This window comes from Neomonachus schauinslandi, chromosome 6 (genome assembly GCF_002201575.2).
Source record: "Neomonachus schauinslandi chromosome 6, ASM220157v2, whole genome shotgun sequence".
NCBI classification, from domain to species: Eukaryota; Metazoa; Chordata; class Mammalia; order Carnivora; family Phocidae; genus Neomonachus; species Neomonachus schauinslandi.
Window position 1 is genome coordinate 1,784,555 of NC_058408.1, and position 27,804 is coordinate 1,812,358.

Genomic DNA, 27,804 nt, shown 5'->3' on the forward strand with positions numbered 1-27,804 from the left:
CGCCGGCCAGGCTTGGTCTCGGAGCTCAAGACCAAAAGTTCCTAGACGTCACTTGCAGAAGGTCTGGACTGCAAGGCTCTCCTGTGTTTTGACCTTTTTCCCTGAGGTGAGGGGAGAACAGTCTTGCCATCGCATCAGAGGGAGGAAGGACACTCCTCTCCGCCCAGAGCGGGGGATGGGGACTGGCGCCGCGCAGCCCTTCCCGGCTCTGAGCCCCTGACTGAGCTCCACCAGCTCTCCCTTCACCTCTGCCCACTGAACCCAACTGCCACTTCCTCCAGATCCCACTTTATAAAAACCCCCTCAAACCAAGTTGTTGTCAGCCAGCCTCCTCTCCCCCAGAAAACAAACTCCAAGACATCATGACAACAAAGACCACGTCATTTATTTACAAAGGCCAGTGTGGACGTCGGGGAGTGGGGGAGCCACACAGACATCCTCTCTGGATTGCTTGGGACCCTTTCCCATCTGGAGAAGATTCTGCTGCTCTCCCTTCTGCACGCTCGGCCGTGGGAACTCCGAGCAGCCGGCCTACGCAGCGGAGAGAAGAGCCTCCTCTGCGCTCCAACAGAGCGACATCCAACTCCAGATCAAAGGCATGGCTGCCGCCCTCTCCTTTCCTTCCTCAAATAGAACTTTCTGGCCTGGAAGAAACAGTGAAGACTCCAAAGGCCAGGGACTGCAGGGGAGAGACTGCTGTACTACCCCCCAACAGCAAGGAGGGGAGGGGTGGGAGGGGTGCTGCTCACAGCCCTGACAGCTTTGGGAGGGGTAACCGCACTACCCTCGGGTACCCAAGGGGCCTGGCTGGCTGGACTGTATGTATTCTCGCCCCAGACTGGCCCTTTCGCCCACTCCTCTGTGGTGGGAGAGAGCTCGGAACCAGTAATCAACAAAGAACCCACCCTCCTGTGCAACTCACTGAGCATGTGTGTGTGCTTACGCCAGCACACACACACCCACTGCTGAGACAGACCCCAAGCCCTTCATGTCTTTTGAAGGGGGCTCAAACCAGTGGTATCTGGGGACACCAGCAGGTCCTGGCCCTGGAGCCGGTAGGAGCCCCTGTGAGCCCCTTCCTTCAGCTCCAATTTGTGAGCATCTCTAGGCCTTCTCTGCCAGGCCTGAGTCTGCGCTCTCCCGCCTAAAACAGCTACTAGGGCTTCCGTTCCCCAAGTGTCAATTCCAACTTCTGAGCCTTTGACTTGGGTCCTTCTCCCCCTTCCCTTCCTCTAGCAAATCTCCATGGGGCTGGTCCGGGGCTTGTTAGTTCCTTGTACAGAGAGGGCGGTCGCCTCCCCCTTTAGACAGGGAGGACAGGCATCTCCTCTCTTGGGACATCCCAACAAAGCCTGGATGAAGGGACCAGGACAGGGGGTGAGGAGGAAAAGGCAGCCTGTGCACCTGCCCCTCCCTCCGAGTGTGTGACCCCAGCTCGGATCAGGCTGCCGGTGGGAGGAGGGGGCGGAGAGAAGGAAGAGTCCCCACAAGGAACCATACAAGCCAAACCCTAGGCCCCAGAGGAACACCCCGTCCCCGCAGAGCAGATGGCAGTCCCCCTGCCAACCCCACGCCACCACCGGGACGTCTGCAGGCTGGCGGCAGGGCCAGGAGCTGGGGCCGGCCCACGACACTGGAAAACGGCTCGCGCAGCCCCGCTCAAGGGGGACCCGGATAGAAGACTCTGTAAGAGATGTGCAAGTAAACCCACAATTCTCAGAGCTCCGGGGCCAGGCCCGTGGCCCTGAAGCCAGCCTGCTGTCTGGAGGGACAGGGAGAAGATGGGGACGGCAGGCACAGAGGGAGGGGGCAGGCGGGTGGTGCAGCCGGGCGGTTAGGAGAGCTGCGAGCCCAGGAGTCTCTCGATGGCCGCGTTGACGTCCCCTCCGGTAGCAATGAGGGCCTGCAGGTTGGCCTCACGGTTGATGAAGCCCATGGAGTGGAGCTGGTCCAGCTGCTGCTGGAACCTCACTTCTGGCGTCTGCACCTGGAGGGACAGGCCTTGTGAGGTGGGGGGGGAACCCCCCCCGGGGCCCAGTCGAATCTGAGGTGTGTGGCCGAGGGAAGGGGAGCAGTAGGTCTTCTCGCACATCCTCAGGGTCAAGCAGTGGGCAGGGCGGGGTGAGCTGCCAAAAGGGGCCAAGGAGGCTGCTCCCCAGGCCACGAAACGACTGTGTAACAGAAGGGGAGGACGTCTTTCCAGACATTTCAAACAGATCAGCCCATGCTCCTAACTCTTTCCATCAGCGCTCTGGACACGTTCGTGGCACTCTGGGAGCCGAACACTCTGCGGTCAGGAAGACGCACGCTCTACACGTGCTCCGGCCCCGGCCGTGTCCACACACGGAGCCACGGGAGAGGCCAGAGAAAGGTGAAGGGCCTCGCCTCAGGTCTACCCTACTCCTCAGCCAACGCCCTGGCCTTGCCTTTGTGGTCCAGGGCTCTAGTGACCCCATGCCCCAGGACCCTCCTCCCCAGCCTCAGAGCCACAGGGCTTCAGTTTCCAGGAGCCCTACGGTACCAGCACCAGGGCCGGGGCACGGTGGCTGAGGCGCACATTCCGGAGCCACATGCCGGGGCTGGGATCTCGGCTCCGTTACCGACTTACTGGCTGGGGGACTCTGAGCGAAGCACTTCACCTCTCTGCGCCTCCCTTTTCCCCTTATGACAGAGATGCAGCTCGCTGACAAGGCGTGGTGAAGCTCAGCGTGAACGCGCGCTCCCACGGAGCACTCAGAGCGGTGCCTGGCAGCCAGTGGGACGGTCACTGTTCCCAGCCCCACTCCACGGCTGTGGAAACGGAACTTGGGGATGGCGGCAACCCCCCGCAAGGCCAGCAAGTGGCCGCCTAGGACCCGAGGAGCGCAGGGCTGGCTGACCCCGAGCGCTCCGCTGTCTCCATTCTGCTGCTCGGCCCCCCGCGCCGGCCGCCCTGCGTACCTGTGAGCTCCCACCGCCAGCCAACAGCTGGACCATCTGCTGCATGAGCTGCTGCTGGGCACCAGAGGCCCCTGCTGGAGGAGACGTGGCAGGGGGTGCCGGCGAGGAGGTGGGGGCCTCGGGTGCGGCCCCGGTGTTGCTGCCTGCCGGGGGTGCCGGGGTCCGGGACATCCCAAAGGAACCAAGGCTGCAGGCAGGAGAGACCAAGAGGTGGGAGGCAGCCTCTGAGAAAGGGACGGGCGCGTGAGGTGCAGAAGGAAGAGCGGAGGGAGGAGAGCAGACCCTCGGACACACAGTGGCAGCGGGGAGCGCCAGGGGAGGGGGCGGGGAGGAGGAGCCCACACCTCGCTGCCCGCCCCCCCGGCCCCCCTCACCTGGGTACCAGCCCAGGGGCCTCGGTCTGCAGGGTCTGCAGGCCCTGCTGGATCTGCAGCAGGGCCTGCATGGCGCGGGGGTTGGTGAGGACAGAGAGGGACTCCGGGTTCTGCATCTGGCGGGAAACAGGCACAGGAAGGCGGTGGGAGGTGGCAGGATGCGGGAGGCCACCCAAGCCCGAGGCCGGAGCTCTGCCCTGCCCTTCAACCCCCCCAGCCGCCACTCCTGGCCCCTCACGCACCTGCTGGAGGAAGACGGGGAGCTGAAGGCGCAGCTGCTCCTGGAGCTGGGGGTTCCCCGCAAAGAGCGGCACATTCACCATCATCTGCAGGGGGGAGGGCAGCAGGGGAGGCCTAGGCCCGCCCTCCCCAAGAATCGCCCCCCAGCACCCTCACCACTGCAGGAAGTGTGGGTCTCGGGGTCCCCCGGAGGCCGATGTGGGGCAGCGGGAGGAGATGGAGCCACACTCCGGGCCGCGAGCCGGGGCACCCAGCCCCACCCTGGTGCTGGCAGCCGTTCTGCAAGTTCACGGTGCTCACGCTGCGCCAGCCGCCTTCTGTGCACTTTCCTCGTATGCACTCCCAGAGCCCGCACAACTCCGTGAGGGAGGAGCCGCCGCCATGAGCACTCACAGCAAACAAACCGGGAGGGAGGCTCGTAAAGGGCTTAGCTCGGAGGCGGCGGGCCTAGGATGCCCGCCCCGCAGTCTGGCTCGGGACTGACCTGACCAGCGCCAGTCACTGCCCCCAGCGCGCCCCCCTGGTGGCAGCTCCGTACCTGAGCAGCGAAGTCGGGGTTCTGGGCCAGCGTCTGCATCATGCTGCGCATGTAGGGAGCTGAAATCACGTTCTGCATCAGCTGGGGGTTTTCTGAGATCTGCTGGAGGAGGGCCTGCATCTCTGGGCTGTTGAACACCCCTGGCACAAAAGGAGGAAGACAACGGAACAGGAGAAAAGGGGTCCAGATGGAAACCAGATGCTGCCCTTCCGTCTCCCCGCTTGCGACGCTGGGTGGTGACGCAGTTCAGAACGGCAGCGATAACACGGCCCCAGTACAGGGGGGCGTGCGTCCCTCTCCCTGCTGCGGCTGGGGCCTGGGTCTTGGCCACGCCCCCGGCTGTCCCTGACGCAGGCTCCGGTCCCCTGGACTCGTGGTTAGCAGACCTGTGCCTAGTGGCAGAGGCCCTTTCCTCAAACCAGATCTCGCTCAAAAACCAAGTATGCCAGCGGTCTGCTCAGAGCCTGGCAGGAGGGCTGGAGCCCCTCCCACTCGGTCCTTCCTTCTCCTGGGGCTGGTCCAGACACCCCAGGACTGGAGCACAATTTTAAAGCCATGGATCAGGTTCAAACCCCTGATTTTACAAATAAGGGAGCTGAAGCACACAGAGGGGAAGGGACTTTTGGATCAAGGTGCGCCCCCCCCCCCCCCAGCCCAGGGCACAGAGAAATCAGGGCATCTACTAAAGACACCCCGAGTCATATGTACGGTCATAGTCCAGACACATGGGGCATCCCTAAGGATTTGCAGTGCATAACCCCCACTTCTGTCCATGGCAGATCTGCACATCCCTCTCCCCCAGCCTCATACCTGCCTGCCCCAGGTGTGCCCCGAGTGCTCCCCCACATGCTCCTCCCCAGTCTGACCCACTGATGATGCTGGATAGTTCCAGCAGGGCTGCAGGAGCTTAGGAGGTGGGCCTGCTTTTTTCGTGAGCCATTACCCAGGCTGCTCCCAGGGACAGGAAACACAGCCCAAACCACCCCACATCTTCTGAGGCTGCAGAGCCCCCTCTGTGGCTTCAATACAGTCTCACCTGTCTTCAATATTCTGGAGCAGTGTGAGCCCCATTCAGTCCTGGGGCAGAGGGACCACCCTGGTGACCCCACTAAGCTCCTTCCACCCTAGGACATACCTGACCCCAGGCTAGCCGCATTGATCCCAAAGGGGTTCGAGACTGTCGGGTGCACCTGGCTGGTCCCCGATCCTCCGGTGCCCTCCCCCCCGGACCCGGGGGCCTGGGAGGTAGGGGGCGAGGGGCTCCAGGGGTTAGGGAGGGGCTCTCGGTTCTCAGTCCGCAGAGGCTGGGAGGATGAGCTGTCGGAGTTCCCGGCCAGGGAAGAGAAGGGATTGTTGCCAAACTGGGAGGAGGGAAAGGTTCTGGGTTAAGGACTGAAACAAAGCAGGGGTAAGGGCCAGGCCCTCTGTGTCCTCTCACCTAACAGCCTCCCCTCCCTGGCAAAGGGACAGGGGCCTCAGACCCCGGAGGGCAGCTCACAACGGGCAGCGCCCCCCTCATCCTGCAGGGTGGGAACTGGCCAGTGCCGGCCACCCGGTCACAACACCCCTCAGGCAGCTGGAAACTTCCCGCCTCCCCCGGCGCCTCTAAACATTCGGTCTCTAGTCTCCTCTGTGCCCTGTGGGACTTGACGTGCACCCTTCCCGCTGTGTAGCGATGTATTTGTCTTCCTTAGCTCTCAAGGGGCAGAGACAAGGTCCCCTTTGCACCCCTCCCCTGACATTAGAATAAGCGATCGTTGGCTTGGTGGGAGCCTGCTGTCTCAGCCCTGATCTGCCTCTAGGCTTCCCCTTTTCCAGCCATCTCGGTCCAGCACCCACTCCCCAGAACCCGCCCCCCAGGTCCCCTAAGCGGCATTCTGTCCACTGAGGCGCACACAGCCGAGCCCCTCAGTGGAGCGCATCTCTGGCTGAGCATGCCCTCCCTCCACTGCTTCCCCCACACGGTCTCCTCCTCCTCAGCCTCCTTCCTGCAGCTAAACGGGCCCCCTCGGCTGTGTCACCCACCTCGGGGTCTGTACCCCATTACACAGTGTGCTGCCTGAGGCAGCCCCGAAAGTTCCTCCCTCCAGATCCACCGCACCCAGGAAGGAGCTCTGTGCAGGGGTGGGCTTGCTGACGGAGTCCACACCCTGTGCCCCTGCTCAGGCTCCCTCTCCTGAGGTCCCGGGTGGCCCTCACCTAAGCAGGAGGTACCTGAGCAGCCTCAGCCGCTCCTCACCACGGGGCTTCCTGCTTACTCAAAGTGGGTTGCGGGGACCAGAGCTCACCCAGGACCCTGCGGCCCTCACTGCGCTTCTTCCGCCTGACCAGATGCCTGCTGACAACAGGCCAGGGTCTGCACGCCACAGCCTCAGGCGCTGTCCCTGCTTCCGATGTCCTGCCTGGTGACTCGCCCTGCACCCACCACCGCTGGGTTCTGGGCCCCGTTGTTTCCGGCACGCTCTCTGGACCGAACCTCTTTCTGACCTCCCTCTAGCAATGACAGCAGCCATTTATTGAGCACCTACTATGTGCCTGGCACATTTATTCTAATGTTTACAGTAGCCCTCCAAGATACCAGTTCTCAAAGTGTGGTCCTGGGACCCCTGCAAGGCTTAGCACTGTTTTTGTAGTTCTGAGGTGCTATGTGCTTTTTTTCACTTTTGTTGTCTTCATCAGTGTTCAATGGCCTTTTCCAGAGGCCACGTGACATGTGACATTGCAACGGACCGAACGCAGAAGCCGAGCTGCGAGTCCAGCCGTCGTGCAGTAAAGAAGTCTGCAAACATTAAAACAAGGCCACTGTCTGCTCAAGTTTTGTTTAGGAAAATGAAGTTATTTTTTAAAAGAACATGCTGTTTATGTGAACGTGTAGTTGATTTACTCTTATTTTAAGATGAATTAATAAACATTCCTTACGTTTCTCAGTCTTAATTTCAGATGCAGTGAATATTGATAGATCTAACCCACAGAAACAAAAGCTCTTTGGGGTCCTCAGTAATTCTTAAGCGTCTAAGCTGGTCCTGAGGCCAAAATGATCAAGAACCGCTACTTTAATAGGTTGCCTCCAGTCTGAAAACATGGAAGCTAAGACTCAGAAAGGTGGAGCAACTCACTTAAACCCGCACCACTAAAAATGGTGGCCAGGGATCTGAACCCCAGTTTGCTGACGCCAAATCTCCCTTCTTCCAACTGTTCCAGGGGTTCCTACAGCCTAGTGTGGATCAGAATTAGCCAGAGGGCTTATTAGAAGCCCTTCGCAGCTACTGGATTTTTTTTTAACCAGGTGCATGCATTACTTTGATGTATATTTTTAATTAAATACTTAAAAATAATTTAAAATAAATAAGTTCCTTTTTTCTTTATATAACTTTTTATTAAAATAAATTCTTTCAGGGGCGCCTGGGTGGTTCAGTCGGTTAAGCATCTGCCTTCGGCTCAGGTCATGATCCCGGGGCCCTGGGATGGAGCCCCGCGTCAGGCTCCCTGCTCAGTGGGAGTCTGCTTCTCCCTCTGACCCTCCTCCCTCTCGTACTCTCACTCACTCTCTCAAATAAATAAAATCTTAAAAAAAAAAATTCTTTAAAAAACTCATAGTTGAACCCTATAAGCACTTTCTAAAATTTGAAAGAGCAATGCCAAGAATAACCAAGAAGATGTTGGAAAATAAGGTGGGGGGTTTACTCTACCAGGTACCCAGACTTAATTAAGAAAATGTGGTATCACTGTAGGGACAGACAAACAGACCAGTGGAACCCTGTAGAGTCAGCAAGACACACACTTATTTGTGGAGATTTGCTGTAGGCCAGAGACAGCATGAGCAAGGAAATCTGTTGGGATAGCATGAACCACTCAGGATATGGGGCTTTTCTCTTCCACCGGGAAAAAGTAACATGAGACCCCACCCTCCCACCTGGGCACTATTTGGGGGGTGTGTTCAGTGTGTGCAAATCCATCAGGCTGTACACTTATGATATGTGTACCTTTCTGAAGCCATATTATTCTCCAATAAAACATTTTTTAAATGTTTTGAAAAAGCAAGTTAAAAATTATATGAACAGCAGGATACCACTTCTATGAGGTTTAAAAATATGCAAATCAATGCTCTAAGTTATTTACGGATACGAACACAGGCCATAAAAGAATCAAAATGGTAAATACCAACTTCAGGGTGCTGGTTCTCTCTGGAGAGTGAAAGGGGTAAAATGGGGCAGGGAACACGTGAAGGCTGCAATTCTATCTGTAACGTCTTGTTTGCAAGTATTAAACATGTCCAGGAAACTCTAAAAAATACTAACATTAGTTATCTCTGGGGTGGAAAAGAGGTGGCTGGGAGATGGAAATAAAAGGATTCCTTTTGTTTACTTGGCATAACTTGGGAACTCTGAAGTGTGTAAAATGTATAATGTATTCAGTATACGTTAAACTTAAAAAAAGAGCCAAAAAGCACCGAGGCTCCACGTACGGCAACGCGTTAGGGCAATGTGGATACAAAAGGATGCAGTCTTTTTGTCTGTACCTTTTATGTGGTTGGAAGAATTCATAAGGCACTTTCAAAAGTGCAACTTCCCAAGCCTGATTCCAGAGACTGAATCAATAAATAGCTCAAAGGAGGGGCCCGGGATTATCGACAAGCCCCCTGGGTGATGCTGATGCAGGTGATCCGTGGACCACACTTGAGACACACTGTGCTGGGGTCGGCTGTCTCACTCCAGATCTGCCCCACCACCTTTGAGCCTCTGGTGCACGAGGCTGTCAGATCCCTTGGATGCTACGCCCTCTCCATGTCCCCAGGGAATTCTGCTACCTTCTGCCCTACTGTCTCCCCCGCAGGCAGAGCTGGGCCATCCCTGCCTCTGCCGTGAGCACTGCTTCAAGCCAAGGCCCACTCTCGCAGGGCTAGATCAGAAAGGAGGAGCGGACAGCACCCCAGGCTTGCCTGAGTCTGGGGGAGGGACTCCTGAGCCCCAGCAGCCCTCCCACAGCCTGGCCCCCGGCCCCACCTGTTCCCGGGCAGCACTGAACATCGGCTCCTGGATGTCTGTGTACATGCGGCGGAGGGCATTATACCCCCCAGGGATGCTCTCCAGGTTGCTCAGGGCCCGGTCCTGGTTCCGCATCATTTCTTGCATCATGGCTGGATTCCGAGCCAGTTCCATGGTCTGGTAGAGAAGGGAGAGACAGGAAGAACCCTGGAACCTGGGGGGTACCAAGCTTGGACAAGGGTGGGCCCTGAGGGGTCTGCATCGGGACTAGGGGCCAGGGCCCAGGAACCACCCCACAGAGGCAGCGGGACAGCTAAGTCGGACTTCCTTCTGCTACAGCCACCTTGGCTCCAGCCCTGCCTCCCTGTGGGTATCCAGCTTTCTGTACTGTGGTACAGTGATCCCGGACAGGGTGAGGGCCACAGCTCCCCTTCCTCGGGTTCAGGAAGCCCAGGTGTCAGGGAGCAAAAGGAAACCGAGTAAGAAAGGACATGAGAAAGAAGAGGAGGCAGCAGAGGAAATCAACATCTATTGAGCGCCTACTACATACAGACACCAGGCAAAGCCATGTGCACAACTGAAATCATGGGATCCCCACAATACTTGTCCCAAGGAGGTATTTCTGTCCCTATACTGCGGATGAGAAAATAGGCTGAGACTCCCTGGGGACACGGAGCCAGTTAGCGGTGAAGCCAGGTTTCGAGGCCAGGTGGGTCTGTCTGCCCAAGATTGTACTGTGGTTCCTGGCAGATGACCACAAGTCGGGGACGGGAGGCATTCAAGCCAGGACAGCGCTGCCAACACTCTCTAACCCCGGCCCGAGGTCTCTGGCCCAGCCAGAGCATGGGGGCTTTCTCTCTGGAGCCAACAGCTCAGTGTCAGTAAGGGCCGGCCCGCGTCAGCCCCAGGGGACAAGCCCCGACGACACACATGACCGCATAGCTCCTGCCTGTCCGTGCCCGACTGGGGACGCCTTCCCAGTCCTTACTCCCAAGTCCGCTCTGCACTTGCGTCTCCGAAACACCTTTATGTCTAAGGTGGGACCTGACTCCTCACCCCGTGACTCCTGCCCTCACTGTTTGCCAAGGGACCTCCGCACACCAGGCACCGCTCTGGACAGTGAAGAAAACACTTGCAGATCCTCGCGCTGAAGGAACTGATCTTCCGATGAGCCCGGCCCCGGTGCCCACAGCCCTGCTGCCCTCGTCTTTCCCTGGCCCCCACTGCCCTGGGCCATAAGACGCAGCTCCCGAAGGCCAACACGGAACTGCCTCTGCCACCGGCCCTGCCCAGCCCCAGGCTCCCCAAGCGCCCCCCTGCCTTTGCACCTGCGGTCCCTCAGCCCTGAATGCTCTCCCCTTTTTCCTCCTCTGGGTCTCAGGGCAGGGTCGGGAGCCCCTCTCTGTGCCCCTCGGGGACCCTGCGACTATATGATAGCACCAACCCCACTGCATTACAACTGCGTGCCTACAAGTCCCACTTCCCTTTGAGACCAGAAGTTCCCGGAAAGCCAGACCGACACCCCCAGCGTTCACAGCATGGCTGCTGGGTGAGCAAGTACACACACAAGCCGACGCAGGACAAGGCGGCCCGGCCGGTGCCCTCCGGGTTTGTGTCCTGCCCGTCCCCACGCCAACCTTCTCTCACACCTACCTGCCTCATGAGCTCCGGGTTGTTGAGCATGTGGCTGATCTCAGGGTTCCGCTCCATCAGCTGCTGCATCTGGGGGTTGGCCATGATCATGTGGCGCATCAGGTCGGGGTTAGACATCATATCCTGGACCAGGGGGTTCTCCATGATCTGCGACAGCATCTCGGGGTTGGACATCAGCTGCCTCTGCATCTGCTGCTGCAGCTCCATAAAGTTGGCAGAGCCCAGGCCCAGGCTGCCCAGGCCCAGGATGCCCCCAAAGCCAGCTGCGGGGAGGGGCGGGGTCACAGTCGGCCACAAGCCCCTGCCCCCACCTGGCCACAGCCACTGCGCTCAGGTCTCCCCGAGGAGCCTCGCCTGCTTCTCTCACCTCCCCTCCCAATCCTTCCCCCGGCCCCAGCCCTGCCCCACTGCAGCCCTGCCCCACTGCAGATGGGAGCCCAGTGGACCGAGACCTCTCTGGAGGCAGAGGCTGAGAGCCGGGCACAGCACAGAGAGGGTGACCAGTGGGGGCCTGCTCAATCAGCAGTAAATATTCCCCAGCTGGCTGCTGCTGGACCCCCCTTGTCCCCAAACTCCAACATCCTCACCCTGCGTTCTCCACATCCCCAACCCCATTCCGCCCCTCCCTCTGAACGCTCATCCACGCTCCCCTCCTTGGGGAGGCCCTGGTAGACTGGCCTCCTCCCCTGCTTTGCCCAAGCACCAGTGTCTGGAACGCCATGTCCAGGGGTCCCCATCCCCATCCGACCAGAAGCAGGGGCCACGTTTCTGCCTCCTCTTGGCTCTCCCCGCCTCCCTAGCCCCAGACAGGACTGTGCCCTCCTCCCTGAGGGCTTACAGAGTATGGATGCAGTAGCACTGGGGGGTCCCTCCCCAGCCCCCGGGGAGGGACCCCCCCCCACTGCTCCTCCGGCTGCCGCTGCCGGCATCTGAAGTGGTACTGCCCGAGGTGGAGGGCTGGGCAGGGGTGGCAGGCGAAGCGGGCGTGGTGGAGGGTGCTGAGGCAGGGTCTGGAGTGGAGGGAGAAGAAGCAGTGGCGGCAGCTGGATCTGGAGCCCTGAGGACAGAGGAAGAAAGTCCTGGCTGAAGTGAACAGGAAAGGGAAGACACGGAGTTCCTTTCGGTGCAGCCCCTGCCCTACCGAGTAAGCCAACTCCGAAGGCACCCACAGGCGGGGCTGGGTGGGGAAATCGGGCGGAGGCAGGCGGCGCTGGGTGGGGAACTCGGGCGGAGGCCGAGCAAGGACCACCTGCCTGCAGGGCATTCTGGGAGAGGCAGGTGAGGTTCCTTTCCCCTGTAGGGGAGATGGTTGGGCTGCCTGGCAATCCCTGAGAGCCACCTTCCTGGGTGCTGGCGTGGCCCTCCACGTGCAGGTGAGCGACAGTTGAGAAAGCGAGGACCAGGTGGGGAAGACAGGCCCAGTCAGCAGCTGGATCTGCTCCTCTCCTGGACTTACTTCTGAGGGGTCTTGATGACCAGATGGACAGTGAGCCCATCCTTGATCCCATGCTGGTTCAGTGTGTCCCCGTCCTTGAGGATCTTGCCTGCGAAGATCAGGACCAGCTGATCCTGCTGAGCCTTAAACCTCCTGGAGATCTCCTCTTTGAACTGTGGTCAAGAGGCAGAGGTCACTGCAGAGCCTCCCTGGGCTCCACCCACCAGGGACCCTACCTCTGGTCTGGGAAGTCCCTCTGCAGTCTAGACCCCATCCATCCAGTGGCACTGAGCAGCTCCATTGTTAACCAAAGAGATGGACCAGTGACAGGCTCCTGTCTCGGCTCAACCCCAGGGACTCCCAGCCTAGAAGGCCCAGCCAGTTCTCCAGACTCCCTCCTCGGTCCCTCCCTCCAGCTCCCCAGGACAAGGGCGCTGCCTGTGGCTCTCTCTGTCCCAACTCCTTCAGCAGCCTTGGACCCAGGCCTGTCTCTCTTCAGCCTTCGGTTCTAGACTCCAGGTTTCTCTGCCTCCCAGCCTTTTCGTAACAACGACAACACACAGACTCCAAATGATCTCTAACAGCAGCAGCTACTCAGGAGTTAAGAGTCTCAGTCCCGTGAGATAGATATGAATTATCATCTCCACTTTCAGGATGAGAAAACTAAGGATCAGAGCAGTTACGTGACTTGCCCTGGGCGGCCTGGAATTCAGGTCTTGACACCAAAGCCCCAGTTCTTGACCCAACACACGGCCTCTCAGCCAAAGCTGGTTTCAGATTGAGCTCTGCAGGGCAGAGGATGTAAGTTCTGGAATGCAGTCATTTTGTATGGGGGGAGGGGGGGCATGAATGCACTAAAGACTGGCTTGGGGAGATTCAGACTCCCCAAATCCATCAGCTCTCCCCGCAAACCCAAACAAACCAAAACAGGACACTCTCAGTAAAGAGTGCACTTGCTAAGCCAAGGCAGCTTCCAGATCTCTTCCTTCCAACCAGATGGCCTATCTTAAGCCCCGCCTATGAGAAATTCTGGAGCTGCCACCGGGGTGGGGGGGGGCGAACACAGGCAGTGCTCCCTCATTCACTCATCCAACACACTTTTATTGAGCACCTACTGCACACCGTAAGTCCCGGAGGGGCCGAGGGCCCACTGTAACCACCTCGATTTGAAAAGGTAGGACGGATACGGGCCGAGGGAAACGCTCGTCCAGCGCCCCGCGCCCCAGCACTCGGGGGCGCCCCCCGCCCACTCCCCTGGCGCAGCACCGAGGCCGGAGGCCGCCGGGCCGCGGCCCCTCGAATCCCCGACCAGTCCTCGGGGCGCACGCCGCCCTCAGACCCCGAGTCCTTCCCCTCCCCGGTGCAAGGTGCCCCCTCCCAGCTCTCCGCCACGCCCCCAACCCAGGCCACAAGGCGAGCCCCGGCCTCGAGTCCGCCGCACGCGCTGCGCCTGCCGGAGCCCCTCGCAGGACGCCCCCAGCCCCGCTCCTCCCCTCCCTCCCCTCCGAGATCCCGCGGGGCCCCCACCCTCCCCGCCCGCCGCCCCACCGCCTCGGAGCCACCCCTCTCTCCGCAGACCCCTCCTCCGCCACCCTCGCCGCTCGTACTACCTCCTTGACGGAGGCTCGATCGCAGATCACAATTTCCTCCTTGTCCTTGGGGGTCTTGACGGTGACCCGAATGGGGGGCCTGGCCTCGGCCGCGCTCGGCTCCGCCATGCCGCCGCCGCCACCCGGCCGCCCGCCAGCCCGCCCCGGCTCCTCCTCCTCCTCCCCGCCCGGCCGCCCGCCCGGCCGGCTCTGCTCCGGCCTCCGCCCCTCCGCCCTCCCCTGCCCTGCCCTCCCCTCCCCTCCCCTCCCCTCCCCGCGGCCGCGCCGCCCTCCGGACCAACTGCGCCCACAGCGCCCCGGGCGGCCTGGGGGGGGCACTGCAGCCGGGGCGGCCCGGGCCTCGCGGGGCGGGGCGGGCTCCCCGAGACAGCCCGCCGCCGGTCCTGGCCCGCCGCCTCCGCGGTGACTCCCGCTCCGGGACAGAACGCCGTGTCCCTGTCGCCGCCGCGTTGTCCTGGTTCCCGGGCCTCTCCCGACTCGGAGGCTGACCCCCCCCACGTCTGGACGTCCACCCAAGGTCTCACCTCTAGGACTGACTATGCCCCCGGAGGTCGTGGCCTGCTCGGAGTCTACTAAGTACGGCTCCAGAGGCCTTTCTGAGCCTTGGTCTCATGTCACAGGGTCGTGCATAACGTAGGGAACTGCTCTGAAAAGTAACCAAACGTGTGCCTGACAAATACCGGGATTTCTTTTTTCAGTTTCTGGTCGTGGATTGTCAAGCGGGCATACTCACTCTTCTCTCCCCGAGGTGGCGGGGAGGGGAGTGGGTTGTTAAACGCCCTTCCAGTCCTGCCCCTATCCTTTCGCTCCCGCTCTTTAACCCCCCCAACGACCACGTGGGTCCCCGGGAAAGGCGAACTACAGTTCCCAGGGTGCGCCGCGAGGCCACGCGGAACTACAACTCCCGGCGCCCCCCGCGGCGGGGCGGTGTTGCGTCGCCACCCCAGAGCCGGGCCGGGACCTCCGGATCGCGCGGGGTTCCGGAGCGGCGGGGAGCTCGGGGAGGTGCCCGCGGAGGCCCGCGGGAGTTAGCTCGGGGGCTGGCGCGGAAGCCCGGGCCTGGGAGCCGCAGGCATGCTGCGTCCCAAGGCTTTGACCCAGGTGCTGAGCCAGGCTAACACCGGAGGTGTCCAGAGCACGCTGTGAGTGCGGCCGGAGGAGGCGAGCCCGTGGCGCGCTGGGGAAGGGTCTCGGGGAGGGAGGAGGGCAGAGGGGCCGCGGCCGGCGGGAAGGGCCGCGCTTTGCCCAGACCCCTGCTTTCTGGAAGCGCCCCGGCGGGAGGTGGGGCGAGAGCGCAGGCGTTTTCTCGCCGCCCCGAGCACGTCCCTATCTCTTACCGCCGCTCGCCAGGCTGCTGAATAACGAGGGCTCTCTGCTGGCCTACTCCGGTTACGGGGACACGGACGCCCGGGTCACCGCGGCTATCGCCAGCAACATCTGGGCCGCCTACGACCGCAACGGGAACCAAGCGTTTAACGAAGACAATCTCAAATTCATCCTCATGGACTGCATGGTATGGAGAGGGGAGCCACTCCCTCTGTCCCCCAAGGGGATCCCCATGGGGCTACCTGGACCCCACTCTGGATGGTTGGAGGGGCAGGGACAGGATCTCTGCGGGCTTCCAAGAGTCGGTCTGCTGCAGCATTGTGGTAGGCAGGGCCCTATGCAGCAAGGGGTGGTGAGGAGGGGGCCGGGGACCCAGTGTCTGCCTGGGCTTCTGGCCTCAGCTGGCCACTTGTCATTCGTGGAGCCCTAGGTAAGTCACTTGAGCTCTCTGAACTTCCTGACTGCATCTCCAATGTGGGAACAGTAATACCGCCTAACAGGAGTGCACGCACACAGGCTTGTCATGAAGATCACACGGAAGGATGTAAACTGTACAGTGTTGTCACCCCGAGTCACAGGCTCACAGAAGCACAGCGGAGTCTCCAGATTCTCGGCCCGTCCCTTCAGTTTGCAGAAGAGGGAGCTGCAGCCCAGAAAGGGGAAGTAGCCGTTAGACTGTGAATTTCCGGGAAACAGAAAGGGTCTCACCTACCTTTGTATTTGTTCGGCCAACACGTGTTTAGGTCCGTGCAGTGTTCTCAAGGATTAGGGGAAAAGTAGCAAACAGGACCAAAACTGCCGCCTTAACTTCTCACAGAAGCTTATGGTTTTATGTGTGCTGTAAAATACATATGTAAGTCAAAACACTAGGATGTGAGATATTGAAAATGTTATGCGAAACGGAAGTGAGGTGGGGCACATATCAGGGACAGTCTCACTGAAAAGGTGACATTTCATTAAAGATCTGAAGGAAGTTGGCCAGCCATATGGCCGTCTAGGGGAAGAGCATTTCTGGCAGAACAGCAAGTGCAAAGGCCCTGAGGCTGATGTAGTTGGAGCAGCATGGGAATAGGGGAGGTGAGTAGGAGGTGAGGCCAGAGAGGGAGGGAGTGCAGCACCTGGCTCCCAGCACACAGCAAATGCCCAGTGAAAGTTCGCTGAACCAAACTGAAAAGGCCCAAGCGTGAACTCTTCCCAGAGGATTTCCACTGTAACGGGGCTGCCTACGTCATCCTCACCCCATGCCCAACCAGGGATGCCATTTCAGTTCAGTTGATGACTCCTGCTGGGTGCCTAACCTAGAGTGGGTGCTGTAGGGCACTAGCTTTCCAACGTCTTGTCCACACCCCAGCCAAAGAAATAGCTGTTATGTCAGAGCCCACACCCCCCCCCCAACTAAAACAAACATGCAGTGCACTCCGTTTCTCTTCTTTTTCATACTGACCCACCTCCTCCATTGATGGAACCCTAGAGTCAGAACTGCAATTTGAAAAACTTTACCATGGGAAAAGAGAATTATGGATTAGGTTAATTGCTCCCACACTCCTTAGAGGGTCTTTGGGGTGAACCCGTAATAATAATATCACCCATTTGGACGGCCCTCTGCAGTTTCAAAACTCCGTCCTGTGTACTGGCATCCTCACCAACTGGGATGAGGCAGGGGTCACAGAGAAACCAAGTTTCTGCGAGGTTGAGTTTCCCCGGGGAAGGTTGGTTAGCAGGGGGCTGTGCTGACCCTGGAATCTGAGCTCAGGACCCCACGTCCAGGGCTGTGGCCAGAGCCCCTCGTCTGAAGCCCCTGCCATGCCCAGGGCATGGAAGGAAGAAGATGATAGTCTCCCTGAAGAGGAGCCCTTGGGGAAAGAGAGGGCTAAGGGTGCCAAGCGGAACACTACATCCCACGATATCACCCCCCACCAGGAGGGCCGTGTTGCCATCACCCGGGTGGCCAACCTTCTGCTGTGTATGTACGCCAAGGAGACGGTGGGCTTCGGAATGCTCAAGGCCAAGGTGTGTATGTACCCGTTCCTCTGACTGTGGGCCCAGCCTTTGTGCTCTTCACTGTCCACTCCTACCCCACCACCTTCTTGGAGTCTGCGGTGGGCTGACTCCCAGGAGTGGGTGGGGGCTGGGTGCTCAGCAGCGGGCATCCGGCCTGGATTGGGGATCCCTCTAGTGGCAGATCCTGTGTGGGCCTGATTTCTCCTCCCCTCTTGCAGGCCCAGGCCTTGGTGCAGTACCTGGAGGAACCCCTTACCCAAGTAGCTGCCTCATAATGAGCCTTGGCTGAAGCTGGGGTCAAAAAAGATAAATGACCATTTGGAGGGGCAGGGCCCCCTGGGGAAGCCTTTCCGGGTGGTGGGGGGAGGGTGAGACTTTGTTTTTTCCAAGAATAAACTTGAACTCCTATCTTGCGTGATGACTGATTTCTTGAACGGGAGGAGCCGAAGGAGGTGGAACAGAGTGAGGACTGCTCAGGAGAGACTCCTGAGGGCCCACCTCTCCCCTTGCCCTCTGACAGCTGGGGCGCCTCAGCAACATGACCATCTCGGCCCTGCCCCTCTGAAAGGTTCAGCCACCTGATGGGCACACGTTTGGGAGCGACCTCAGAGAAGTAGCAGGCTGCTGGGGGGCTGCCGGGGGTCCTGTTGGACAGCGAGAATATAGGGCCCTGCAAGGCCAGCGTCGTTCAGTCCCAACTTTGGGGGGTGCCTTTTCTGCCCTTGGGGTTGGAAGAGTGCACACTAGCCACCTACCAGGGCCACCCCATGCTCACACCCTCCGGATCTTGAAGCGCTTTGCAGGCGGTATGGCTTTACCGTGAGACCACTGATCCCGGGGAGGGGGTGTCAGAGGGCCTCAGAGGCATCTCCAGATTCTGCCCTGCGCTCAAACTCCTCCCCCACCCATCTCTCTGCTTACCCTGGGTCCTTAGAGCAGGTGTGGACAGGGAACTACCAGCCCCTAGCCCAGTGCCCAAGGAAGGGACCATCCCAGGGGAGAGGTAGGCGGCGAGTTTCAGCTCCACCCAGGGTGAGGAACACTGCCCATCCCAGGCCCTGGGCTGTCGGGAGGGGCAGACGATTCTGTGTCCACAACACCGCTCCCAGAATTCTGCACTGCAGCAAGGTGATTGGCACCCATCAGCCCCAGCCCCTCGCCCCAGCAGCCCTTCCCCTGGTGCCCCCAATCACCCCCCACCAGAGCCTCTGAAGGAAAAGCAGGAGGCCAAGCAGGTTTCTGCTCCCTGAGAGGCTATTTCTCACTCACTGGTGGCTGCCCAGGTAGGTTCCTGGTCCCAGGAGCCCTAGCACCGTGCACTCAGTCCTCAGCTGGCTCTCTGAAGGTCCTGTGCCTGTCCCAGCTCCACCCCCGCCCCGTGTCCCCCCCCACCAGCCTGCCCGCCCGCCCCGCGGGAGCACCGGCTGAGAGCAGACACTCAACCTGCCTAACCTGTCTGACGTCATCATCTCTCCACCCACCTGGGCCCCAGGTCTCCACCACCTGCTCTTCCTGTTCTCAGCTTCCGTCCTCTTGGCTTCCTTGCAGCACCCCCACCTGCTAGAGCTGAGCCTCCCAGGCCCTGCCTAACCTCAAGTGGGCCCTCAAGCCCTCTGCCTGCAGAAGTTTCTTTACCCCCAATGAGAGGAGCGGCGGATCCGGGTCTGGAGAGCTGAGAGTGGAGGGTACTGAGCCAACGCGTAGACCTGTCACCTCCGTCCCTGAAGCCACTCGTACCCTCCATGCGGAGCCAGGATGGGGAACAGAGCTGAGGAAGATTATAACTTTGTCTTCAAGGGTGAGTTGGGGTCCATAAAGAGAGAGACCGTCAGAGCCAGAGAGCACCCCTCCTGTCTTTTTACCTGTTACCAGGACTGTCCCCGGGTCCATCATTCCTTTGGAGAAGAAAGCAAGCTGCAGGGAGTGGGGGAGGGTCTGGTTACTGGGGCAAAAGTTCTGGAGCTGCTGGAGTGCTCTACTCCTGCAGATAATGATGTTGATCACTCCCTGGTGGGGCCCAAGTTAGGCCCCTCTGCTCCATTTGCAAAGGAAGCCCACATCCCTAGGAATTGTCAAGCGCGCAGTGCGAGAGATGGAGGTAAGACTTCAGAGAGGACTTCCCTCCTGAGAAGAGAGGGAATAACCTTGAGAGGAAAAAGCCCTGTTTCTGGGTGGATGTGCAGGAAAGAAGAGAAAGGAGAGCTCTGTCCATTTCGGGGTGAAGACAGGGAAGATGTAATAGATCGAGAGCAGGGTCTTATAGAACCTGGAAGACTCTGAGGGCTGGGGCCTTGTCTGCTGTCCCTTGGCAGCCCCTTTGGGCCCACATACCAGTCACAGGGTTGACTTGGCTGCTCCTGGAAGTATGCATACATCTTTCCTGCTCCTTGCCCTCAGCCCCTGCATGGGACCCCTGTAGACCCCAGCCCCCATGCACCCCCACCTCCACGTCTCCTTCAGGGCAGGGTGGACTGCAGAGCTGTGATTCCCAGTGCAGCCACCCCTCCCCACTGCCTCTCCCCGCCTAAGCCCCGCCCTCACTGGGGCTGGGACTCAGGCCACTCCGGTTGGTTGCGGAACCAGTACTCTGGGCCTCTGTCCAGGAAGGGGAGGCTGGGGCGGCCCTGTTACTAGTAGCTGCCCTTGCCTGAGCCCTTCTTTGTGCCAGCCCCGAGCTCGTGAGTCTCCATAATGACCCCAAAACGCATGTCTCCTTTTGCAAGCGTAGTGGTCAGGAGCCAGATCTCAGCTCTCTCGATTACCAGTTCGTGCAGGTTGGGGTCTCCAGAAGCAGACACTGAGAAGTTTGGGATATAAGGTGTCTATTCTGGCGGAAGGAAGGGAGAGGAGACACAGGGAGAAGCCAAACTGCAGCACAGGGTCACAGAGCCTTGGCAAAGGGCGGCGGGTGCTGTCCTGTCCTCACCTCGCGTCGGCACCGGCTGCGGGCAGCCCCGGAGAGGCAGGGCAAGCTGAGGGAGCGGGGGGCTGGGGGCTCGTCCTTCCTCGAAGGAGGATCGGGGTGGCACACCTCTGTGTTTGCGAAGCCAGCCATGCTGTCTGGTACCAGCCGCTTCTCCAAGTGTCTGTTTTTCTCGCCTCTAAAAATGGGATGGTGGTGATCGTGGTACTTGCCTCCTGGCGCTGTGGTGGGGGTCAGAGTCAATACGTGGAAGGCTTTCAGGACGGTGCCTGGCACGTAGTAGGTGCTCAACCACTGTTGACACCTAGTGTCTCCGTTTTACAGACTGACAAACGGTCACAAAGTCAGTACTCAAGCCCAAGTCTCTGGGGCTCCAAAGCCCTTGCCCTGAGCACCTTCTGGGCGTGAAGGCAGGGCTAGGGGCCCAGCCACTGGCAGCGGTGAGCCGGGATGAGGGTCTCGGCAGGGGGGAGGCAGGAATACACACACACCCACGCCCACACTGCTCCCAGCTCCTTCCTTCCCTGCACACCTTCCAGGGGGCTTTATAGATTTTATAACAAGAAAACTGAAACCTAGAAAAGCTAAGCTGCTTCTTCAAGGTCACTAGCCGAGTGAGAGGCCAAGTGGGGACCAGCGCCCAGAATATGTGGCTCCCAGGGCGCCAGCCTAGGGGTCCTCCTGTAATCCTGGGTGTTCGCTCAGGGTTGTGCAATTTGTGGGTCGTCCTTGCATCAGCCCCCCCTCTCCCTACTCACCTGTGGCGGGTAAAGCTGGGCCCTGGATGCTGCGCACCAGCCCAGAGGCTCTTCACGCCCCCCACCCCGCATAGATCCCAGTCCTGGAAACCTGGCCATGAAAGAACTGACCTGCCAACAACTATCAGCCTGAGTGATATCTCCTTTACTTCTTGCAACAATCCAAAAAATAGTATTGTTACTCCCATATTTCATGTGAAAACGCATGTCAGGGTAGGCCTGTCCAACACTCAGCCCCGTGTTAACTGTCCCTCCTTGGGGACAGCTGGATCCTAACTTCTTACCCCCCTGAACTTTCCCCCCTCCCCAGATGCGTCACTTGCCAAATGTTCTCCCTGCATTTGTGTTCGCGTGGCGGCTTCCTGCCTGCATGCATGCGTGCACACATGCACACATATGCACGTGCACACACGCATGCACATACACACGCGCGCGCACACGCACACATGCGCACACACGCACACATGCACGCGCACACATGCATGCAGACACGTGCGCGCGCACGCACACATGCGCGCACGCATGCACGCGCACACTTGCACGCGCACGCATGCATACACGCACATACACACGCACGCGTGCACGCACACCGAGCCTCCTCGTCCAGACAGGCACAATGCTGTCATGTGGCCTGGTCCAGAAACATGTGCCCTCCCCAGACCTACACCCCGTCCACATCCACACACCCTGCCAACCTCGTAGCCCTCAACCCCGACACCCATAAACAGCCCGCGGATGGCGCCCCATCCCAAGTGCAGGCTGCCCAGACCAAGAACGCTGTTAGGCCTGCAGCCCCAACTCTTGGCCCCTCACCTGGGCGGTCTGGAAGGCTCTGCCAGGAGGCCGGGCTCCTCCCTCAGTTTCCTGGGCTCAGCTCCTGCTCCCGATGGGTGCCCCCCGCCCCCCCAGCTCAGCCCCCTCTCTCCTCTCCTGCAGTGGTGCTGATCGGCGAGTCAGGCGTGGGGAAGACCAATCTGCTGTCCCGGTTCACGCGGAACGAGTTCAGCCACGACAGCCGCACCACCATCGGGGTTGAGTTCTCCACCCGCACGGTCATGCTGGGCACGGCCGCTGTCAAGGCTCAGATCTGGGACACGGCTGGCCTGGAGCGGTACCGAGCCATCACCTCTGCGTGAGCCCGGGGCCAGGGGGCACTGGGGAAGCTGGGGAGTGCCTCCGGAGGAGAGGCCGCTGGGCCGTGTGCTCCCTGGGTGGAGCCCAGGACTCCGTGGCCCCGATGAGCCCCAGGGGCTGTGAGCCCCATGGCCTGAGGCCGGATGTGGTAGTACCAACTGCTAGGCGGACAAGCAGCAGCTGCGGGACCCCTTCCCAAGCCTTTGCTACGTGTCCGGGGGGTATGAGGCACTTTCCGTTGAGCATTTGGTGTAATCCTCAAAGTACTGTAGGACTAAGATGTTATAATTAATTCCTGCTTAATACAAGCACCCGAGGCTCAAGGAGGTGATGTCAGGGGGACCCGGGATGGGGGAGGCTGTGGGATCGAGAGTGGCCCCACTTCTGCTTTGCACTTGGCATCCTTTGCCATTTCACCACACACCTGAAGGGCTGGCCCCCGAGCCGCATCTTACTCAGAGGAGGCCGAGGCCACGCCAAACCCAGTCAGCGGCGGGCCAGATGTGAGGAAGGTGGTCTGCGGGTGTGACGGGGGACGGCAGCTGCCGGGGCAGCAAGCAGGAGTTCAGGGCTCAGTCACACACACTCTCAGCACTCTTGGACTGTTCACCGGAGCTCTTACGAGCCTCGGCTGACACATCGATAAAACGGGAGGAATCAGACAGCACAGTGTGAAGAAGCCCCACCTACTGCCAGGAGCGAGGCTGGGCGCTTGCAGGGATGGCCTCAGAGGGTCAGCTCGGGGACTGCTGCGTGGGGTGGGCATTTAGCTCGTCCTCGCAAGACATGACCATGGGACAGAAGAGGGCACCATGGCCCAGGAGCCACGTGAGGAACATGCCATGGAAGGTGGGCATCCCGGAGGCCGAGTTGACCGGGGCCCAGGTGCACATGGGTGGACAGCAAGGGCTAATATCAGAACAAAAGACCCAAGGAAGCCGTGGCTAGGAAGGCAGGAGGAGCCAGTGGTTTCAGAGAAGGTGGGGCTGCTTTGGATGCCCCCCCTGCACCCCCCCACCCCCCAGCTGTACCAGTAGCCCCGGAGGGCTCAACTTCAGGCCCAGAGCCTGGAGTTGCCCTGGCCAGATGTGGGCCCCTGGACCTCAGCTTCATGTTTCTCCATCTCTGGTACTCACCTCTGACCTTGCCTCTGTCGCCCCCCCAACCCCCCACCCAGGTACTATCGTGGTGCGGTGGGGGCCCTGCTGGTGTTTGACCTAACTAAGCACCAGACCTATGCCGTGGTGGAGCGCTGGCTGAAGGAGCTCTATGACCACGCCGAGGCCACGATCGTGGTCATGCTCGTGGGCAACAAGAGTGACCTCCAGCAGGCCCGGGAGGTACCCACTGAAGAGGCCCGAATGTTTGCCGGTGAGAGCCCACCACCACCCCGTCCAGCCCCTCCAGCCTGCCCTGGGCGCTCCAGCTCCCACTGCCCCAGCCCCAGCTCCTGCCCTGGGGCCCCAGCCTGGACCTCCTCCATGGGGACCCCAACCTGCATCGCTTCCTCCTCAGAGTCTCCCAGCCCTCCTTTTGTCACCCTGTGTCCCTCATCATGTCCCACCACTTGCCCTAAGATTGTCTTTTTGGCCAATTATTTGTTGTTGCCTTTAAGGCAGGCCATTCCGTGATGCTCAGAGATCTGGGGTGTGGCAGGTGTGCCCCCCTGACCTTCTCCGGTCATGCTCCCCCAGGAGGCCTCTGGGGTCAGAGGCAGCAAGATGCAGTGGTTATGGGTATGGGCTCTGTGTCCCGGGGCCTCACACCCCCTGGCCAGTCCTTTGTTTGGTCTCCCTGTGCTGCTGGGCTTCAGCTTCCTCCTGGGCGATAAAGGGATCATAGTCAAATCTACCTCACAGGTGGTTTCAAGCATGAAATGAGCTATACGTGCCAAGGGGTTAGCACATTGCAAATGTACACAGTAAACATTAGGTAAATATTATTGTGTTTCCCTTCCTGCCAGAAAACAATGGGCTGCTATTCCTGGAGACCTCAGCCCTGGATTCCACCAATGTCGAGCTGGCCTTCGAGACTGTCCTCAAAGGTTAGAGCCCCTGCCTCCATCTGGCAGCCCCATTCCATCCCTGAGGCTCTTGTGGGGGTAGGAATGCAGACAGCCAGCCCTTGCCTACCCCAGATGATTCCTTGGCCCCTGTGTGGGCCCCCAGCCTCCTCAGAGCCTCCCCAGTGCCCCCTCCCCACTCCGAGACTGAGGCTTGGGGAAGGAACGAGAAGGCCACACTTCCCAGGGAGCTAAGCGTTAGCCCTTCTCCACCCAGGTAAGTAGAAGGGACGCAGGTGCCCAAACTCCACTTCCTCCCGGCAAAGTCTCCTTGAAGTGTGGTCACACCCATGCTCGGTGAGTCCGCGCCTTGTGTGTAGGTGGCGTGGGCTCTCGGTCCTCTGACCCCGTCACTGCCCTCCGTCCCCCTCAGAGATCTTCAGCAAAGTGTCCAAGCAGAGGCAGAACAGTAGCCGGACCAACGCCATCGCTCTGGGCAGGGCCCAGGCTGGGCAGGAGCCGGGCCCTGGCGAGAAGAGGGCCTGTTGCATCAGCCTCTGACCCTGGCTAGCGCCCGCCCTGCCCCCACTGGCTTTTTGGTGCCCCACTCCCACCCCAGCTCCAGGACCTCTGCCTGGCCTGTGGTTCCGGATGTCAGAGTGGTCCCATGGAGCTCCAAGATCTTCCCGATCCCCCACCCGTTTCTTTATTACTTGTCGTCCCCCAACCCCAGCCACAGATCTGGCCTTCAAATAAAGCTGTGTTTTGTACCAATGTCGGGCCAGCCTGCTGCCTGCCATCCGTGCCTCCCCTTCACCTCTGGCCCCTCTGAGCTGGTGTTCCCCTCCCCGCCCCCCATCCTCCCCACCATACCCACTGCCCCCCAGGGCCAGCTGCCTCTGGAGTCCTGTGGTCTGGGGACAGTGCCAAGGGGGAGGGAGGGGCCCACCCTTCCCTCTGCCAACCCCCAGGGCAGGTGGGGGAGGGAGGACAGCGTGGCCAAGAGGGGGTATCTGGAAGGAGAGACAAAGGAAATCACCCTCAGGCACCATCTGGTGCCTAGGGCCCTGGTGCCAAGAACTGAGGTCACTCCAATGCCAGGGGTGAGGGGAGGAGGCAGGGGGAGGTGTTGGAGAGAAGGAGGAGTCAGGGCCAGCCCTGTCTGTGTGTGCCTGGGAGGTGGGAGGTCGAAGCCTCCCACCCAGTTTGTGGCCTGAACCCCAGGGGGTGTGGGGTGTAGGGACGGACCGAATCTGGTGGGATGAGTGTGGAAGGTCTCCCAGCACACAGCCCCGGAGCTGGCTGGCCAGGGCAGAGTCTCCCCCACCGGGCCTGGGCCTGCCTGGCCCCTGCTCTGAGGGACAGGCTGCACCCACACCCCCACCCCAGGAAGACTAGGTGGTAAATGGGGAGGAAAGGAGGGGACTGAAGGCCTGGAGACTCAAGTACGGAGCTGTGGAGAGCAGGTGGGAGCCGGCATTTCTGGCAAGGGGGCAGGGCCCCCACAAGACTCCCCCCCCCACCACTCACAATACCCGAGGTGGTCCCCTCCTCACTCGCCCCACCCCCACCGCAGGTCAGACCCACATGCGGAGAAAGAGGCCAGAGCCTTAATTAATAATACTTTTAATAAAATTAAGTTCTTAATAGCACATTTAATACATTAACCCTCCCCCTTCTTGGTTTCTCTGCATTTTGTGCAACATCACTTTGACTTGATTATTCATGGGTCCGTTTTGTTTCCCGCCTTTATCTTGCTTTTGAAATATTTTTCCTTGGTGGATTTGTACGTGTCTTCACTAGATGCCTCAAATTAAGTCTGACCACAATCCTACTCTACTTTCTACAGTGGAGAGACCATCCCCCTGCCCCAGGGCTGTCTCCCCTCCCACCCTACCCCACCCGCACCCTCCAGCGGGAAAGGGGAAGCCCTCCCCACCCCAGACTCTACCTTCCCAAACTAGCGGGGTTTCTAGGACAAAAAGAGCAGGGGGAATCTCCCTAGGTGGGGTGAGAAGAGTAAATTGGGGAGAGGGAGATGTGTTTGGGGCCTAGGGCCAGGGAGGGCCACGCCGGAGTCTCAGGTGTGAAGATGGAGGCTCCCCGTGCTCCCCGGGACAGGAGGGAGGCTGGCCCTGAGCTAGGGCTGGTAGAAGGCAAGTGCTAGAAAACATTAGGTGATTTCTCACATGCAAAAGCCACGCTCCCCGGTTTTCTGTGGGGAGGGTGATGTGCCCCCAGGCCAGGGCACCCTGGGTGGCCCCTACACGAACACTTAGAGCTGGAGGGGAGCTGAAGCACAGGGCTAGGGGAGCGTCCCCCCAAGTCCCTTCTGCCCGCCCCCTGCCTTCGCATCCCAGAGGGGCCGTTCTCCCAGGCCTTCAAGGACAGTATCTCCACTGTACCCCAGGGGGTGGGAAGTCATTCTTGGAGTCTAACTTCTGTGAGACAATAAAGCCTGGGGAGCACAGTGCAGCAGGAAAGAGACGTGATTGAGATTGTTAATCCCACCACGGCCATGGAGGCCAAAAGCTAAGTGGGATACTGGGTGGGAATGAGGACAGAGGACTGAACCCCAGTCCTCGTGAAGCTCTGAGAACGTGGGAAGTGTGTGCGTGTCTGTGTCTAGAATGACCTACCAGGCTCCTGAATCCATCCCTCATGGGGTGGATTGAGGTTACACTTCAAGAAGGACTTCCTCGGGCCTGGGAGAAGCAGGCCCGGGAGGGTCTGAGCTGAGCAGTCTCCACCCTCCCTGAGAGCCCCAAGAAGACACAGCACTTTGGAGTAAGGACTGCTCTGCAGAGACCTGGGGACGGACTAGGTGGCAGGCCCCCAGGGGCAAGGGCACAGGGGAGGGTGCAGGTGAATGCGCTCACCTTCTCCGCTGCCCTGGCCTGGCTCCCATGTGGTTGAAATGATCAATGTCCATCTTTCAAAGACCCTGGGGACTGAGCCCCTTATCTGTTTGTCCTACAATTTAAAAACCCAAGGATTCTCAGAATCAACCCCAGCAGACTGGAAGCTCCAACCTCATCTAGCAACCTGCTCCCACCCTGGTATCTGGAGATGGGGGATTCCTCACATGCAGGGTGGACTTGACCGCTTCCCTCATCTACTTTCCTTTTCGTTACAACTTTTATACATTCTACTGGACCCAGGGGCCCTCGATGCTACTAAACTTTAAGCTATCTGAATATCATCTACTAAGTAACTAGTAATTCTTTCTTTTCCTCTAGGATTATATGAAATAAATTTGAATTATTATTATTATTAATAATTATTATTTTGTAGTATTCTTTTCTTTTAAACCCCTCGGTTTCTTTCTTTTTCTTCTCTCTCTCTCTCATTTTTGGTTAAACAAAACAAAACAAAACAAAACTATTTCTCTTAAATCTCGCACCTCTCTGAGGGTTCCCGCAGGCCTGCTAGGCCTCAGCTCTGGACTTCCCCTCCCCACTCGCCCCTGGGACAGGGCAGGGGAAGGGGGGGGCAGCCCAGGATCCTCAGTCCAAGCGCGTCTTCCTTTCTTGTTAATCCCTTTCTTTGTTTGGCTCTGCCGGCTCCCCGGAGGGGGAGGGGAGAGGGGAGGGGGCCCATGGAGTGAAATCCAATCTACTAGCGGGGCCCCAGAGGGACCAGGTTCCCCCAGCCCCCCATCTCCACCACATATCCCAGGATGCTCCCCACGAAAAGCAAATGACATTCCTCCCCAAAAAAAAGTGGGGGAAAAAAGGAACGTAAACCCGAACATATATTAAAAACACTTTTTTTTTTAAGATTTAACTCTGAATACAAATGTATTTTTTTTCTTCTTCTCTCCCTACATATATTCTAAACCTTCTAAAGTTTTTTTATTTTTTTTAAGGATCACTTTATCATAAA

The 27,804-nt window shown here is 59.4% G+C and overlaps 3 protein-coding genes across 4 annotated transcripts; 2 read left to right on the forward strand and 1 right to left on the reverse strand.

The window, feature by feature from the left end:
* Positions 1-360: 360 nt before the first annotated feature.
* Positions 361-13,902, reverse strand: UBQLN4 (ubiquilin 4). The gene is given in 12 exon segments (XM_021682113.2): positions 361-1,987; positions 2,941-3,127; positions 3,315-3,430; positions 3,557-3,640; positions 4,093-4,232; positions 5,228-5,453; positions 9,096-9,254; positions 10,731-10,993; positions 11,569-11,629; positions 11,631-11,787; positions 12,187-12,338; positions 13,776-13,902. Coding segments are annotated over 12 exon segments (1,806 nt in total). The 5' UTR covers positions 13,884-13,902; the 3' UTR covers positions 361-1,834.
* A 747-nt stretch (positions 13,903-14,649) lies between these two features.
* Positions 14,650-17,400, forward strand: LAMTOR2 (late endosomal/lysosomal adaptor, MAPK and MTOR activator 2). Of its 2 annotated transcripts, XM_021681970.2 has the most exons (4): positions 14,681-14,917; positions 15,126-15,288; positions 17,022-17,111; positions 17,321-17,400. In XM_021681970.2, exons 1-4 carry the CDS (start codon positions 14,850-14,852, stop codon positions 17,375-17,377), a joined length of 378 nt encoding a protein of 125 aa, XP_021537645.1. In that variant the 5' UTR covers positions 14,681-14,849; the 3' UTR covers positions 17,378-17,400. The 2 variants fall into 2 exon arrangements, with proteins under 2 accessions (XP_044772201.1, XP_021537645.1); XM_044916266.1 differs by lacking the exon at positions 17,022-17,111 and having other exon boundaries at positions 14,650-14,917.
* Positions 17,401-18,593: 1,193 nt separating this feature from the next.
* Positions 18,594-24,697, forward strand: RAB25 (RAB25, member RAS oncogene family). Its single transcript, XM_021681969.1, has 5 exons — positions 18,594-18,900; positions 21,720-21,915; positions 23,095-23,288; positions 23,881-23,961; positions 24,353-24,697. Exons 1-5 carry the CDS (start codon positions 18,858-18,860, stop codon positions 24,478-24,480), a joined length of 642 nt encoding a protein of 213 aa, XP_021537644.1. The 5' UTR covers positions 18,594-18,857; the 3' UTR covers positions 24,481-24,697.
* The last annotated feature ends 3,107 nt before the right edge of the window (positions 24,698-27,804 follow it).

What these genes read in the sequence shown, in the direction of transcription:
- LAMTOR2 (XM_021681970.2), top strand. Translation starts at nt 14,850, where the DNA reads ATGCTGCGTCCCAAGGCTTTGACCCAGGTGCTGAGCCAGGCTAACACC. An exon ending in GGAGGTGTCCAGAGCACGCT is followed by an intron (nt 14,918 to 15,125) that starts GTGAGTGCGGCC and finishes GCCGCTCGCCAG; the next exon opens with GCTGCTGAATAACGAGGGCT. An exon ending in TCGGAATGCTCAAGGCCAAG is followed by an intron (nt 17,112 to 17,320) that starts GTGTGTATGTAC and finishes CCCCTCTTGCAG; the next exon opens with GCCCAGGCCTTGGTGCAGTA.
- RAB25 (XM_021681969.1), top strand. Translation starts at nt 18,858, where the DNA reads ATGGGGAACAGAGCTGAGGAAGATTATAACTTTGTCTTCAAGG. An exon ending in TTATAACTTTGTCTTCAAGG is followed by an intron (nt 18,901 to 21,719) that starts GTGAGTTGGGGT and finishes CCTCTCCTGCAG; the next exon opens with TGGTGCTGATCGGCGAGTCA. An exon ending in AGAGGCCCGAATGTTTGCCG is followed by an intron (nt 23,289 to 23,880) that starts GTGAGAGCCCAC and finishes CCTTCCTGCCAG; the next exon opens with AAAACAATGGGCTGCTATTC.